Raw genomic sequence first — 12,947 nt, 5'->3', positions numbered from 1 at the left:
CCCTAGCAGAGAAGATATTCGATGACTTTAGCCTTAAGTTAGATTAGATCCGATCTACTCTCTGTAATAGTTTTAGCTATAGTACTTATATCCGAGATTATCAATATACGATAACAAAACCCTCACAGGATGTAGAGTATTACTCTAATTGAAGGCTCGAACATGTATACATCGATTGTCTTGTCTTGTGATTAATCTTTATACCCGAAGATATCCAGTCAATTTACGGACATATTATGAGGAACTAATCTTCGACAATCCTGATAATGTGTTTCAAAAGAAGAAGGAAAAAAAGCATTTTTCTTTCTTTAAAAGCATTTTTCTTTCTTTTCTTTTCTTTTCTTTTTTTGGCGTGCTTTTTGCCTGCTTCTTACAAGATATTAGCCACTAATACTATATATAAACATCAGCTGCTTTGTAATTAAATGTATGGCTACCTTTGTAAGAGTCTGTAATTCTGTATGCAACATACAACCTAAAATTTTCTTTTCGCACCTATTGTATTGAATCTGCAGATCATGGATTCGTATAAAGTAAGTGAATGGTTTGTATAATCTCACTGAATAATGAAGCTATCCCAAAGCGTGGATAAAACAGCATGAGGAATTTTTACAATTCCTCATGAAAGCGTGCCGCGTGAAGGAAGAAAACCAAGAAAAAAGAAACAGAATTTCCAGTCCGAAGCAATGTTGTATTTCTTCCACATGACAACGATTACACCCATTTTGGCCACGCATTCACCAGGAGGAAAAAATAAACCCATGGACGACTCGAGCCAGCCATTTCGGATTTAAAAACTCTCGCCAACCTCAACATTGACTCATCCCACCCCACTAAACAACAACAAAGAATCGTGTAGCATGCCCCCAAATTATCTCTCACAGGATGAAGGGAAAAAATCAAACGACCTCAGCAGTGACCAAACCTCACGGAACGTCCCCCTTAACTTTGGAAAAGCACAAAATTTGGGAAACAATTAAACAACCCCATACCAAGCACCTCTTCATGCTCACACACAGTTGTGAGACCAACAGCTTATGCCGCCTTCAACAGTACAGTACATCGCCGCGGGACTGGAAAATGCAGTGCGTCAAACTGGAAACACCTGAAAAGAAGCAAGGAGCATGTTATACACATCGAAGCATGCAGCTTATTGTTGAAGTACTCAAGGACGAAAGGCCTAGGTAGATCATACTGTGTTTGAATCACCCAGCACTCAATACCATGGTGGCTCACGATGCAACGCCTGTTCCTTAGCATGTTCAAATTAAAAAGAACGCCAAAGAATCAAGCAGGAGCTATGCACATCTTATGCAGTATTCAGGGCCTGCTGCAACTGAGCAAATGCTGCCGGATGGATCCTGCTGATGGCAGCATTGAACGCTGCATCCCCGTGGAGAGCTGCACATGCTTTTAAGTTCTCTCTTAGCACATTCTCTAGCGATGCTTGTTTGATAGGATCTAAATCCTTTACCTGCTCAAGAGAGCTTTCAGAAACAGTACCCTTACAAAGCTGTATTGGGAAATGAACAGTTAAGTAAAGCATGACATACTTGGCGCTTTCTCAACTCTTTGCTTGAAGTATTGGAATAACCTGAATTATCAGTGCCTAGCCACGAAGAGCTTGTAATATCACCACTGCAAATAATTGAATCAAGAGTTACAGACAGAAAAGTATAGGCCTCAAAGGTTTAACTGAAATAAAACAGCCAAGAATGTATCGAAATGGAGGAAAAATGATACCTAGTATCATCCTCGGTCTTTACTTCACGGTTTCCAATGATGACAGTAGTGCATACACTGCATAAAATCATAAGACTGATCAGTAACAAACTACCAACAAGACAGCCTTCAAGTTTCAGTTATCTGCCCAAGAAACATCTTACCTCAATATGTCATCAAGTTTGTCGATGACCTGAGGTACCTGTAAGGTCAAAATTACGGAAAGTGCCATTGCATATTCCTTCTGCTGTATAACATTTGCATCATCTACCTGTCCAATGACATAGTGCTTGTTAAATAGTAACACATAAACCACTGAACTCTTTCAGAATTTAGAAGATGTACACGGCCACAGCTAAAAAATGTCACAATTATTAAAGTGAGGCTGATATCGAGTATTTAATCATTCTATCACTAGACACAAGCGCGGGATTCTATGAACAAAAATGCATAGTTCCATTGACAACATGACCATGATCACAGCATCACCTGGTTGGGATAAATGTTGAACAAGGAACAGGTTAGATAAGTTAGACCATATGCTCAGCATATCGTAAACAAATATCTAAGACAAATGATGTGATTGAAAGAATCTATATCATTAACAGCAAGAACTACGTGAAGAGCATCAAGTGATGTAGGTACCTCAATCTTTAGAGCGCTCAATGTGCAAGGAAGAAACTTTAGAGCGCTCAATGTGCAAGGAAGAAACAGATAAATACTGGAGGATGTACCTTGTCGATCCACATATCAACTAAAGAAAGAAGCAGATTATTGTTTACAGAAATCCCTGCTTGTTGGATGCTTGCTAAAAGAGCAGGGTCTGATAATAGTTGTGCTGAAAAGTTTGTATTCATCACCAGAAGCCTGGCAAGAATTGCTCCAGCGGATGCACGGACACTTGTCCTAGAAGGGTTTTGCCCATCATCTTGACTCAAAGATAAGAAGATAAGTTTCTAGAAATGGTCATGAATGGACAAGTCAGATTGGTGGAAATGAAAAACAATGTAATGGAATAGAGTCATTGGAGCACCCCAGACCCGAGACCAACTCTAAAAGTACCTGAAGAGAACTGGATATCAATGGTGGAGCTTCCAGAGGAAAGATCTGCACCCAGAAGCTCTGGTTAGATCACATCAAAAGAAAAAAGCTAACTGCAACAAGTTGAAAATAAAGAAATAGGTCTAGACAATTCAATTACAGGATGTCATGGCCTGATAGGCTGATAAAATGGCCATGAATTTATTCACAGCGCACGACTCCTTAACCCTAGCACTACATATTCAGGATAAGCTTCTAACCTATGAAAAAGTATAAAATTATGATTACCATCGATTTAATAAGGGGAAAAAACTAGGTTCCATCGCATCAATATTGCCCCAACAGATTCACAGTAAGAAACATCAGCAAAAGTTCTTCAGAAAATCAGAGTTGCTTCACTAGGGGGGAATATAGTAACCTGAATAAGAAGATCAACGATAGGAAGTGCTGTGAGAAGTCCTTTGTCATTGACATTTCCAACAATAATATCAACAATGTTTGCTAGACTTGCAGCATGGCTTTTCAAAAATTCTGGTCCACCAAAAATTGTGTAATCCTCAAATATTTTGATTGTGACCTGCAAAATAATTAACTTTGAGAAGCAAAGCAAACAAAATATCTCCAAATCTGGGAGACTGGCATGTAATGAAAGTTACTTGTAAACTGTAATATACTGGAAGTCAAAATAAGAGCAATCTAAAACTGCAAAGCACCCAATTTGGCCAGATTAATATATGAACTGATAATGAAGAATTTTGGTCTGGCGTCCAAAGTTTAATTGGTCCTTTCATGGCAGTAAAACATGAGGTAAAAACTGTTAGGAATATAAAGTCCTTATCCATTACGTATATGTTAGATTACTAGAGTCCTTATCATGTATTCATCATGTACTATATATATTGCCCCTAGGGGCTACTATTGAATACAAGTTTTTATTCCTAACATGGTATATAGAGCCAAAATTAAGATTTTTCTTTGCATGTTGCAACTTCCACACGTCTCTTCCACACATCTTGGCCACCAACTCGATCTGCCACCAGTCGGGCCACCCTACCCGCCTCCGGCCTCCCGCTGTGTCACTTGCCTCGGCACAAGCTAACCCGCCCGCCTAAGGCTCGTGCTGCCCGGCGCCTCTTGCCGCCTCAGTGCCAATCCACCCCGACCAGCTTCTCCGCCGCCGGCCCCACTCCAACTGGATTCGCCCTGGCTAGCCTCTAGCCTGACCGGATTCGCGCTGCTCTGCTCGCGGCTCGCCTCGATCTACTCCTGCCGCAGTGCACTCAGCTCAGTTAACATCCGACCACTAACCACTGAGCTACTGAGGAATAAGGGAATATTCGACCTCCTAGAGTTCAACTCCCGCTCTCAACCCATGAACAATATGAGTCCGAAGCTTCATTCATAACTCCCAGAATTTCTTCGTAGTGGCTCTGTTCCATGCCTGCCTACGCCTTGCGCCCGCCTTCGGTTTCCTCTGTTGATTCGCCCTCATTTGTCACCTCCCAGCGACCACGTGTGTTGGGAGGACGACGCGATCTCGCTGAGGCTAGTGGTCGTGCAGCCAGTCGGTGCGGCGTTCATGGTGGTGACGTTGGTGTTGGTGTTGGGCCTGGATCCACTCTTCCTGGTCGCCTTCTGCAGCCTCTCCACTGCGCTCTTTGGTTGCTTCAGCTGCTTCACCTGCTGCCACCAGGATCTAGATCTAACCTGTTCCACACCGCCGTCGCTCTGCTCTGCTGCCTTCCACGGCCAGATCCGTGACGAGATTGCTCTTCTCCCGAAGCGTTGCTCGTGGGTCAGAGCCTTGTCGTCAACTCCGTCGCTCTGCTCCTTCAGTGTCACCAGCTTGGCAGAAGCTATCGTCTTGTGGGGATGTGGGCTTCTCCTTTTGTGTCTCACATGGGGCAATGCTCTCTCGTGGACAATGGCTTGTGCTTTTTGGGCTTGTGGCTGTTGTGTGGGCTGTTTGTTGTTCTGTTGGTGTGGTTGTTAGCTATTTGGCCCTTATCATTGTTGCAGTCCTATTGCTTGCTAGCTTTTAATCTCTTGTTGCATATTTCTAGCTTTTGCTTCGTTGTTGCTGCTGCTTCTTGTTAGTATTAGTATGTTAGTATTAGTATGTCTCGTCTTAGGGTCGTGTCTTCCGCTGTGTCCATCCAAGTTTCAGTCTCTCTTTGAGTTCATCTATGCCGTGCGAGTCCACATATTCTTTCGTCCATTAGTCGTTTTCGTTATTGTTGTTATTGATGTAACTTAGTCATCTAGATCTTTCTGTAGCTTTAGTGACAACTTCATTTATTGTCTTGCTACTCGTCATCTTGGTCTAGGTCATTCCTGTGTCATCTTGATCTTTCTGTAGCTCTAGTGACAACTTATGTCTATTGTCTAGCAACTTCTCGTTGTTTTGTTGCAATTCTCGACCAAGGGCATTCATTTGTTGTCATCATCACGACTCTACTCATGTGCTTCGTATGGCACTTCTTCGGCTTGCTTCGACAGGATACAAGACTCCACTCTACAAAAACCTAACGGTAATCCAATCAATGTCATGTGCTAGCTAGTAACACAAGCATAAGCAGCAACATTTGCAACCTCCTAATGATATTGCCACATTAATTACTCCGAGATCATCGAAATAAATAAACATGATGGCACCAAAACCAACAAACACTTTGTAATTAAACATAGTGGTAACCTTAATTGGTGGTAATTGATATACTTGTCGGCAAGTTTACCATTAAAAACAAAGGAGAAAAAATGGATTTGAATAATTCACATCTTTTGTGCATCACGAAGTACTTTAATTAATATCCTGGCAAATAGTTACGTATTGGATTTATAGAACCCAAATAATGCACTGCACACATGCTGGCATGCAGTAAAATGATCAAACTTACATGGATTAAATTAGTAGCCGATACGGCCTTATGACATTCGGAAACAAATAGTACTCACAAAGATATTCTTCTTATTCTTAAAGAACCAAAAGAGAGGTTTCCTTTCTTCTTTTTTTAGGGGTGGGGTGTTCTAACCTCCAGATGGTCAAAGCTTCTATTCATGATGCCCACAAGATAAGGGAATAAATCCAGAAGTTGAGGTACAATGGAAGGAGCGTTTGAAAGGGTTGCTTCCCATAACTGCAGTATGGATTCTCAATGTTAGAGATTTTGTGCATGTACATGTGCTTGTGCGTGTGTGTTGACTTGGTTAAGAATCACTTACCAGAACACTGTCCTCGAGAAGATTAAGAGCATCAGGGCTGTCAATATTGATGCCACTTTGGAGTATAGGAATAAGCATGTGGTAAGAAAGAGGTGACTGAAATCCAAGCGAAGAAACGAAAGTTCTAAGTGCTGTTAGCAATTGAATCTGTAGCAAGCTTTCACCCGCAGATTCATCCCATATCTGGATTAAAAAAAAACAAAATTAGACAACTAAATAAGTATCACAAAGGAAAATCAGAATGGTTATTGGAACAACCCCATCAAAGTTTGATATTTTGGTGTTATTATTCTTGTGAAAAAACAAAAGGACAGGCACTAACTTGCTCACCAGCTGTTTTTAATACTATTTAGACACTATCGAGGGCAAATCAGTAATATCCCTACATTTTTTATGACAGCCAGCAACAGAAGTTGAAACTGTGAAGCATAAATCAAAGAAAGCATATTGCCTGGGAAGTTCGCATCTGGTGTAACATTTAGCAAATGATGGTACGTCAGAAGCACTATGCACACTCAGAAAAATCTATGAATAGAGTACAGCAAACAGGAAAACAGGATGTTTATCAAACTAAAATCCTTGAGCCATACCATCTGAAAAAAATGTGACAGCTGACTTGCAAATGGAATAACCTTGTCTCCCGCATGTTCAAGAAGAACTGAAATGAAATTTAACACTTGCACCTACAAACAAACAGATAAAAATTAGGAGATAGAGGGAGGGGGGCAGAAATCTGAAAATTCATAAATGTAGCTGTGCAAGATTTGGTGTGTGACAAACACATGCTACTAAGCCTCACTTAACCATGCATTGCTTCCTGACTAACTTTTATTGGGCATGGTATAGATTAATAGCATAAGATGCAGTTTAAATGGGTACAGGGGGCCTCAGATTAAAAGAGAAGCTGAAGGAGAACAAAAAAATGAACTGTTGAGATACAGACCTTTGAATCAAATTCTTGAACGTCTTCTATCAACTTGAAACTCATTGTCCAACATGTAGGAAGACATTCAAACAAATCTAGTTCAAAAAAACTAGATTCTTGAAAAAGATAACACAGAGAAGAGCATGCTGCTAGCTGAAAGTTGAACAGAATGAACAAGTTATTAAATCAAACAGCTGTACAAAACAGCTATATACTCATAATGCCAAGGAATTGTAAAGGTAGAACATACCCCAACAGCTATGTCATTATCCTGCAGCAATCCAACCAAAGCATGGTAGACCAATTTCCGAGTGTCACCCTTGATCTACAGAGCAACAAATGTTAGAGGCTAAAGGCATAGTAAGCTTACACGTTGTGCAGAAATAAAACTAAATTGCATTTGGCTTGTCTAAAATAATGTTAAAGAAAATGAACCTCAGAAATCCATTGCCCAAGAAGCAATGCAATTTTTCTACGGATGATACGCATATTGGGGTGACGATTTGAAATTTCGATTGATAGAGATCCGTGGAACCTGTAGCAAAAAGAAAAACCAGGGAAATACAGTAAAGTAGAATCCACTATGACCATTGATTTTCCAATAATTCTTAGTCACAGTGTCCGCATACAAACATAAGATAGTAACATACTAACATGTAGGACATTTGCAAACAGCTCTACAAAGACTGATACTATTTTCACTAAAATAACTCACAGAATTACACTATGACCATTGATCAATACTAAGTTGCTCTCAAACTTACCATTCGTTAAAACTGAGGTAGTTTGAAAGCTCATAATAAACATGCCCAGCAGCTGTATATGCAGCATCCTTTAAAAGCATTCCAGATGTAACATCTGTTTCTAGTGGTGGAGAAACAGCCATAGCTTCGCGAAGAACAGAAACAACAACCGGGGCTAGTAGCTGACACAATACATGATTATATGAGCATTACAGCACTCAAACTAGACACATAGCCACAACGAATATTTAAATGTACACACCTCTCGGTACTTCTCAAAGATAACAATGAAGAGGGCTTCAGCACATGGCCGTTTTTTCTCAGCCCACTGAACCAAATTCTGCTCATGGTGAAAGGACTCGGGATTCTCTGACCACTCTTCCAAATCTTTAGCTGTGTAAATGAAGTATCTGCACAAGAATTGGGAACTTTCTGAGTACTAGAAGGCTAGAAAAACCCTAAATGAAAAATATAAAAACATAGCTTCAAGTGGGAAAAAAATCATCCAGTTTCAGGAGTGCGTGTGTGTAAATGTAATGTGAATACCAGAAAATATACAAAATAGATACCATCAACATAACCTGCTCTACTTGTATTATACTATAGATGGATTCATTGAGCATAGCGCTATGCTTTCGGCGCACATATGAAATGAGTCTAATATCACTACATTGCTGGCCAAATGATGTGCTCAGCTGCTTGTCCAGCAGTAATGTATGCTTTTCTTAACTAACCATAAGGGATAAGTCATATTTTTATCTTACCTATACTTGAGATGGTTCACTATATGCTTGCCAAAGAATCAAAACTTTACCTCCTTATTAACATGTTGCACAGCAACACAACTCGATCACCAGGCAAAACAACCTTCAGCATGTCACTAGCCATCGCTGCAAAGTTTTTCTTTCTTTGTTCCAAACTTAAAGGCTGTGCATTTTCATTGATCACACGCCCTGTGGGACTTGGTCTGTATTCTTTGCACTCCAATACTGATTTAACCAAAACCATGCTTTGTATAAGAAACTCCTCAAAAGATGTACCAGCCTGTTCAGGATTTGTAATCATATTCAAACAGAAGTCAACTGTAGCTGGAAGCACGGTTTGGTGGACAAAAGAATATGGATGTCTGCCTTGTAAAGTAACAAGGACTTTCATCAACTTAGTGCATGCTCTTTTTGCAAAGTCCCATAGTTTAGCTTGCTTGTCTTTAAAGGAGTCGTCTGTCAAGTAAAAACAACAGACAATTTACTTGTATGATCTTAGAAGAGAGGTTAATGGGGACGTATTTACACAAAAGACTACAATATCAGTCTCTGAGTTTTCTGGATAACCAAAGGAAATTCAAAAGGAATAGTTCAATAGCAGATTCTTGCTAGTAGATTAAATGGCAAGGCAATAAAAAGATATCTCAAAACAATAACGCCTAAATTTTAAATATATATCTTGTGGTCGATCATAATTGGTGAAGTCGAAGCAAGGTCATCAGAGCAATTTCTGGGTATTTGAATTAATGCTCAAGTGAAACTACGAAGAAAAAAGGGATAAGTAAAATATGTAACTTACAATATGGAAGAAGGGATTTAGTGGCAGTCAAAACTGTTGGACAAACTTCCCTGACCTGCCAGACTTCCTACAAAGCACAACAGCTAGTTGCAGCTCTTGCTTCTGGAACAGCTTATGAACATTCGGTAGCAGTAAGACTATGAGCAAAAAAGATAATCTGCCTACCTGTGCAGTTCTTGAGTCACTAGCATAACCTGAAAAAATTAGTTGCCGAACGATCTTTAAGCAGAGCAACCACCGGTCGCATATCAAAATAAGATCGTTTGATTGCTCCAAAATGGAATCTATGTCATTCCTCTGCGAGAGCATAGAAAGATTCTGTAATATAGTCTGCACATCGCTCTTCCAAAGGTTCCAGGTATACTCAAATAAGTGGCTAGTGATCTACATAAGAAAACAAGATGTGTAAGAATATGCTGGTCACTTTGCGAACAGTATTTTAAGTAATACCTGATTACAACGAATAGGATTAGTAAGAGTAAGCTGCATGAATTCACATTTTAAGAAAACAGTAACACAAAATTAAATTCTATGGAATATGGATGACATGTGTTCAAGAACAACTTGAAAATAGTGAAAGGCTCACATCATAACGATCCACCTGCTTATCCTTTGAGATGCCTTAATGTGCTCAAACAAGAAAAAACGGATTTAATATGCATCTGCTATGTTGTGTCTCATGCATTATGGGGCATTGGCAAAAAGCTATTATGAAACCAAACAAAAAAAAAGATCAACAAATAAAACACAAGCACATCTTAGCAGTGATACACATGGATAAGTGGCTTCTATCAACTAAAAATACCTCTGCAAAATTCTTCTGATCCACAGCAAGACGTTTAGTTGACAGCTCCTTTAAAGTTCGAAACAGGACCATAAACACACGATGTGAAGCAAGAACATCGGCAGACTGCAGTTGTTGTGCCAATACAGAGAAAATGTCTGGCCTGAATGACATGATGTGAGGAACCATTGTAGCCTTGAAGGGCATATTCAACTCATGTGCAAGATAGTTGATAACAGCTGTGCCATAAATACATACCAGTCTTTAGGGTAATCCAAGCGTGCAATCTTGGAGATTAGTACAGCTAGCTGCAGTGCAATCTATATTACAACATTAAGAAAACATACTCTCGTCAATACAAATAATATGTGTTTACCATCATATGACTAAAACTGAATGCATATTATCTAGTGTGCACCTGGCTATTCTCTTCACGTATATTTAGCAAGAGATTTTTCCGAAGGTGGTCCTTCTCCTCGTTGCTAATTCCACTACACCAAAGAATTTAATCAGGTAAGTGAGATGTCAGAAACCATTAAAATGTAGTTGAAGAATTGTGCCATTGATACTATGCAACACGAAATTACCAAAATAAAAGTCTGAGCAGAAATTTTATTTCAGAAATGTAGAGTTTGGAATACCAACAAATCTAAGGAACTATTTACTCCATGACAAGGTTATCCAGAACAAATCGATATGAATGTAGTAGAAGCTCAACCTTCCTTTGGAAACCGGTGGCTACTGTTCCATGAGTTAAAGTGAGGATTGCCAGTGACTCTAACCAAAGTGGCAAGGGCATTAAATATAGAATAAATTCCTCCTGTGCCACTGAAAATTTATCCATTCCCTTGATGTGTCAATGACATGTGGGTCTGGACCCACATGCCACTGACACATTTAGTGGCATATAAGGGAATGGATGAACTTTCAATGGCACAGAAGGAATTCTCTCTTAAATACATAAGCAACACGATCTTGAAAATGCTGCAGCATAAAAGAATTACAACAATGAACTCCAGCAGAGCTTCTCTGGTACAGGGTGATGTTCTTCTCAAGAACAAAAATACCCTGCACGCTCACTGACACTTGCAGACTTCATAGCAGACAATACCAATACTCTGAATCTCAGCGAAAAAATCAGTAGGTCATTCAGAATTAACAAACGGAGTCGAGTGGGGACTCACTAGGAATCACGGCGATGCCGCCAGTAGCGGTTGATACTGTTCTTGAAATACACCGTGGCAAGCAAGCGTACGTCCTCTCGGCAAGCCAATCCCCTCGCCGAGATGATCTCCTGCGAAGCAGCAAATCAGCTCCCTCAGTCAGAGTTGAAGCAGTCGCCCCATGGATCGGACACGACAAGGACTAGAAGGCGAGGGGCCAAGCCCTAGAAGCCAGCGACGGGAGTACGGGGGGAGGCGGAATGGCTTACCAGGAGGCAGGAGCAGAATCCCGGGCGAGTCTCGCACTGCGCGAGAGCTGCCTCCGCAGGCCGTCGCGGCGCCTCGTCGGCGCTGAGCGAGTTGACGAGGACGGTGTACATGGTCGGCACATCGCCAGCGGAGAGCGCCATCTCGCTCCCCACAAAACGGCGGCGGCGGACGCGGGATATGGGGAGGAGGCGGCGGCGGCCGTATGGGATGATCGGAGAGGTCGGGGACAGGAAGGAACGGGAAATCGCAAGCCGGCAACAGATGGCCAAATGGGACTCCCTTTTTTTCCTTTGGTTTTTTTGGAAGAAAAATACTCTAGTCTAGTTGAACTGAAACGCAAATGATAATACGCGTGCTCTGTTTCAATTCACTGATGATTTGTTTCAGCTGTCTACAAAATCTTAGGAAAATTAGTCAGATTTCCTAGCCCTTTGATTTGCATCTTCCAAATTCACTAGTGTCCATCCACCTGTCACAAGGTTGCATAGCTTTCCAATTCACTATTCACAAAACTTTTACTGCCCCTCATTGGTTCATCCCATCTTCTTAGTCCATGCCCAACCGTTTCATTTCGGAAATCAAAATCCTGTCGTGAAGGAATTTTTGTTTCTTTCAGCGTTTTAACGGTTTCCCTTTACGATTCCCTTCACGACGGGATTTTCAGAGTCATTCACTTCAGGACGAGATTATCCCTCCTTTCTCTTCGTGATTCCCCCTCGAAAGGAAACTTTTGTAGATGAGAGAAAATAAAGTGAATGAGAACGGAAAAGAGAATCAGGAAGGGAACAAAATGAAGAGAATATGGTTGGGGATGGTCTTACCACTTCTCTAAGGCTCTAAAGATTGATATCATATAAACAGCTAGTTGCTTTATACATTAGTGGTTGTAGTTCAGAAAAATTGAATTTATCGGATGGTCCGATGTTCAGCAGTTTTCACGTCAAAGTATTTTAATGTAAAAGCAAAATTTAAAGTGTACACCTAGATGGTCCGATAATGGGAAACTGGGCACGTCGGGCTAATTTTTTCAAAAAACATGTTTGGTAATGATATACATACCGGATGGTCCGGTTATTGGATTTATGAGCATCGGATGCTTCACCAGAGCATTTGTTCTATAGAGCTTGCAAAACGACTTCTGGTGAGATTGTACTTATCGGATGGTCTGGTGATGAGCAAGGTGAGCATTGAAGGCTTCATCGGAGCATTTTGTAGGAGGTTTACAGAGCACAAAGATATGTACACATCGAATGGTCCAGTGCTTGTACTGAGGGTGACAACAAATCATCTGGTGTTCATGTTTTCTATGTGATGTGTTTCAACAGGGATTTTGTATTTACCTATGTAGTTGGAGATACATATTTATTTATCTCATAGTTTGCAGGTGATGGATGCAACTTGACGGTCGATGGCGAGATGATCAGAGCTAAACGGCCGAACGATCAAGGAGGTCGGGTGGAGTCAATGATAATCCTAGTTGTACGTATGTAGAGCAAGCAAAATATGGAAATGTG

The 12,947-nt window shown here is 40.7% G+C and overlaps 1 protein-coding gene across 1 annotated transcript; it reads right to left on the bottom strand.

The window, feature by feature from the left end:
* Positions 1–653: 653 nt before the first annotated feature.
* Positions 654–11,788, bottom strand: LOC133890746 (uncharacterized). Its single transcript, XM_062331268.1, has 24 exons — positions 11,433–11,788; positions 11,185–11,294; positions 10,419–10,491; positions 10,259–10,320; positions 10,022–10,163; positions 9,382–9,600; positions 9,217–9,283; positions 8,468–8,873; positions 7,916–8,063; positions 7,675–7,835; positions 7,346–7,445; positions 7,161–7,235; positions 6,929–7,063; positions 6,576–6,668; positions 5,986–6,168; positions 5,796–5,900; positions 3,182–3,340; positions 2,785–2,829; positions 2,457–2,678; positions 1,887–1,993; positions 1,744–1,800; positions 1,554–1,638; positions 1,196–1,474; positions 654–1,105 (listed from the first exon to the last, which is right to left on the bottom strand). Exons 1-23 carry the CDS (start codon positions 11,571–11,573, stop codon positions 1,310–1,312), a joined length of 3,060 nt encoding a protein of 1,019 aa, XP_062187252.1. The 5' UTR covers positions 11,574–11,788; the 3' UTR covers positions 654–1,105; positions 1,196–1,309.
* Between the last annotated feature and the right edge of the window lie 1,159 nt (positions 11,789–12,947).

The sequence above is a fragment of the Phragmites australis genome, chromosome 14 (assembly GCF_958298935.1).
Source record: "Phragmites australis chromosome 14, lpPhrAust1.1, whole genome shotgun sequence".
In the NCBI taxonomy this organism is placed as follows: domain Eukaryota; kingdom Viridiplantae; phylum Streptophyta; class Magnoliopsida; order Poales; family Poaceae; genus Phragmites; species Phragmites australis.
This window is presented reverse-complemented; position numbering and strand designations above follow the sequence as displayed.

Excerpts from the sequence above, each read along its gene's own strand:
- LOC133890746 (XM_062331268.1), bottom strand. The coding sequence starts at position 11,573 with ATGGCGCTCTCCGCTGGCGATGTGCCGACCATGTACACCGTCCTCGTC. Across the intron at positions 7,064-7,160 it reads ATAATGACATAGCTGTTGGG|CTAGCAGCATGCTCTTCTCT; the intron begins GTATGTTCTACC and ends TTCAACTTTCAG. Across the intron at positions 1,994-2,456 it reads TTGATATGTGGATCGACAAG|GTAGATGATGCAAATGTTAT; the intron begins GTACATCCTCCA and ends GTCATTGGACAG.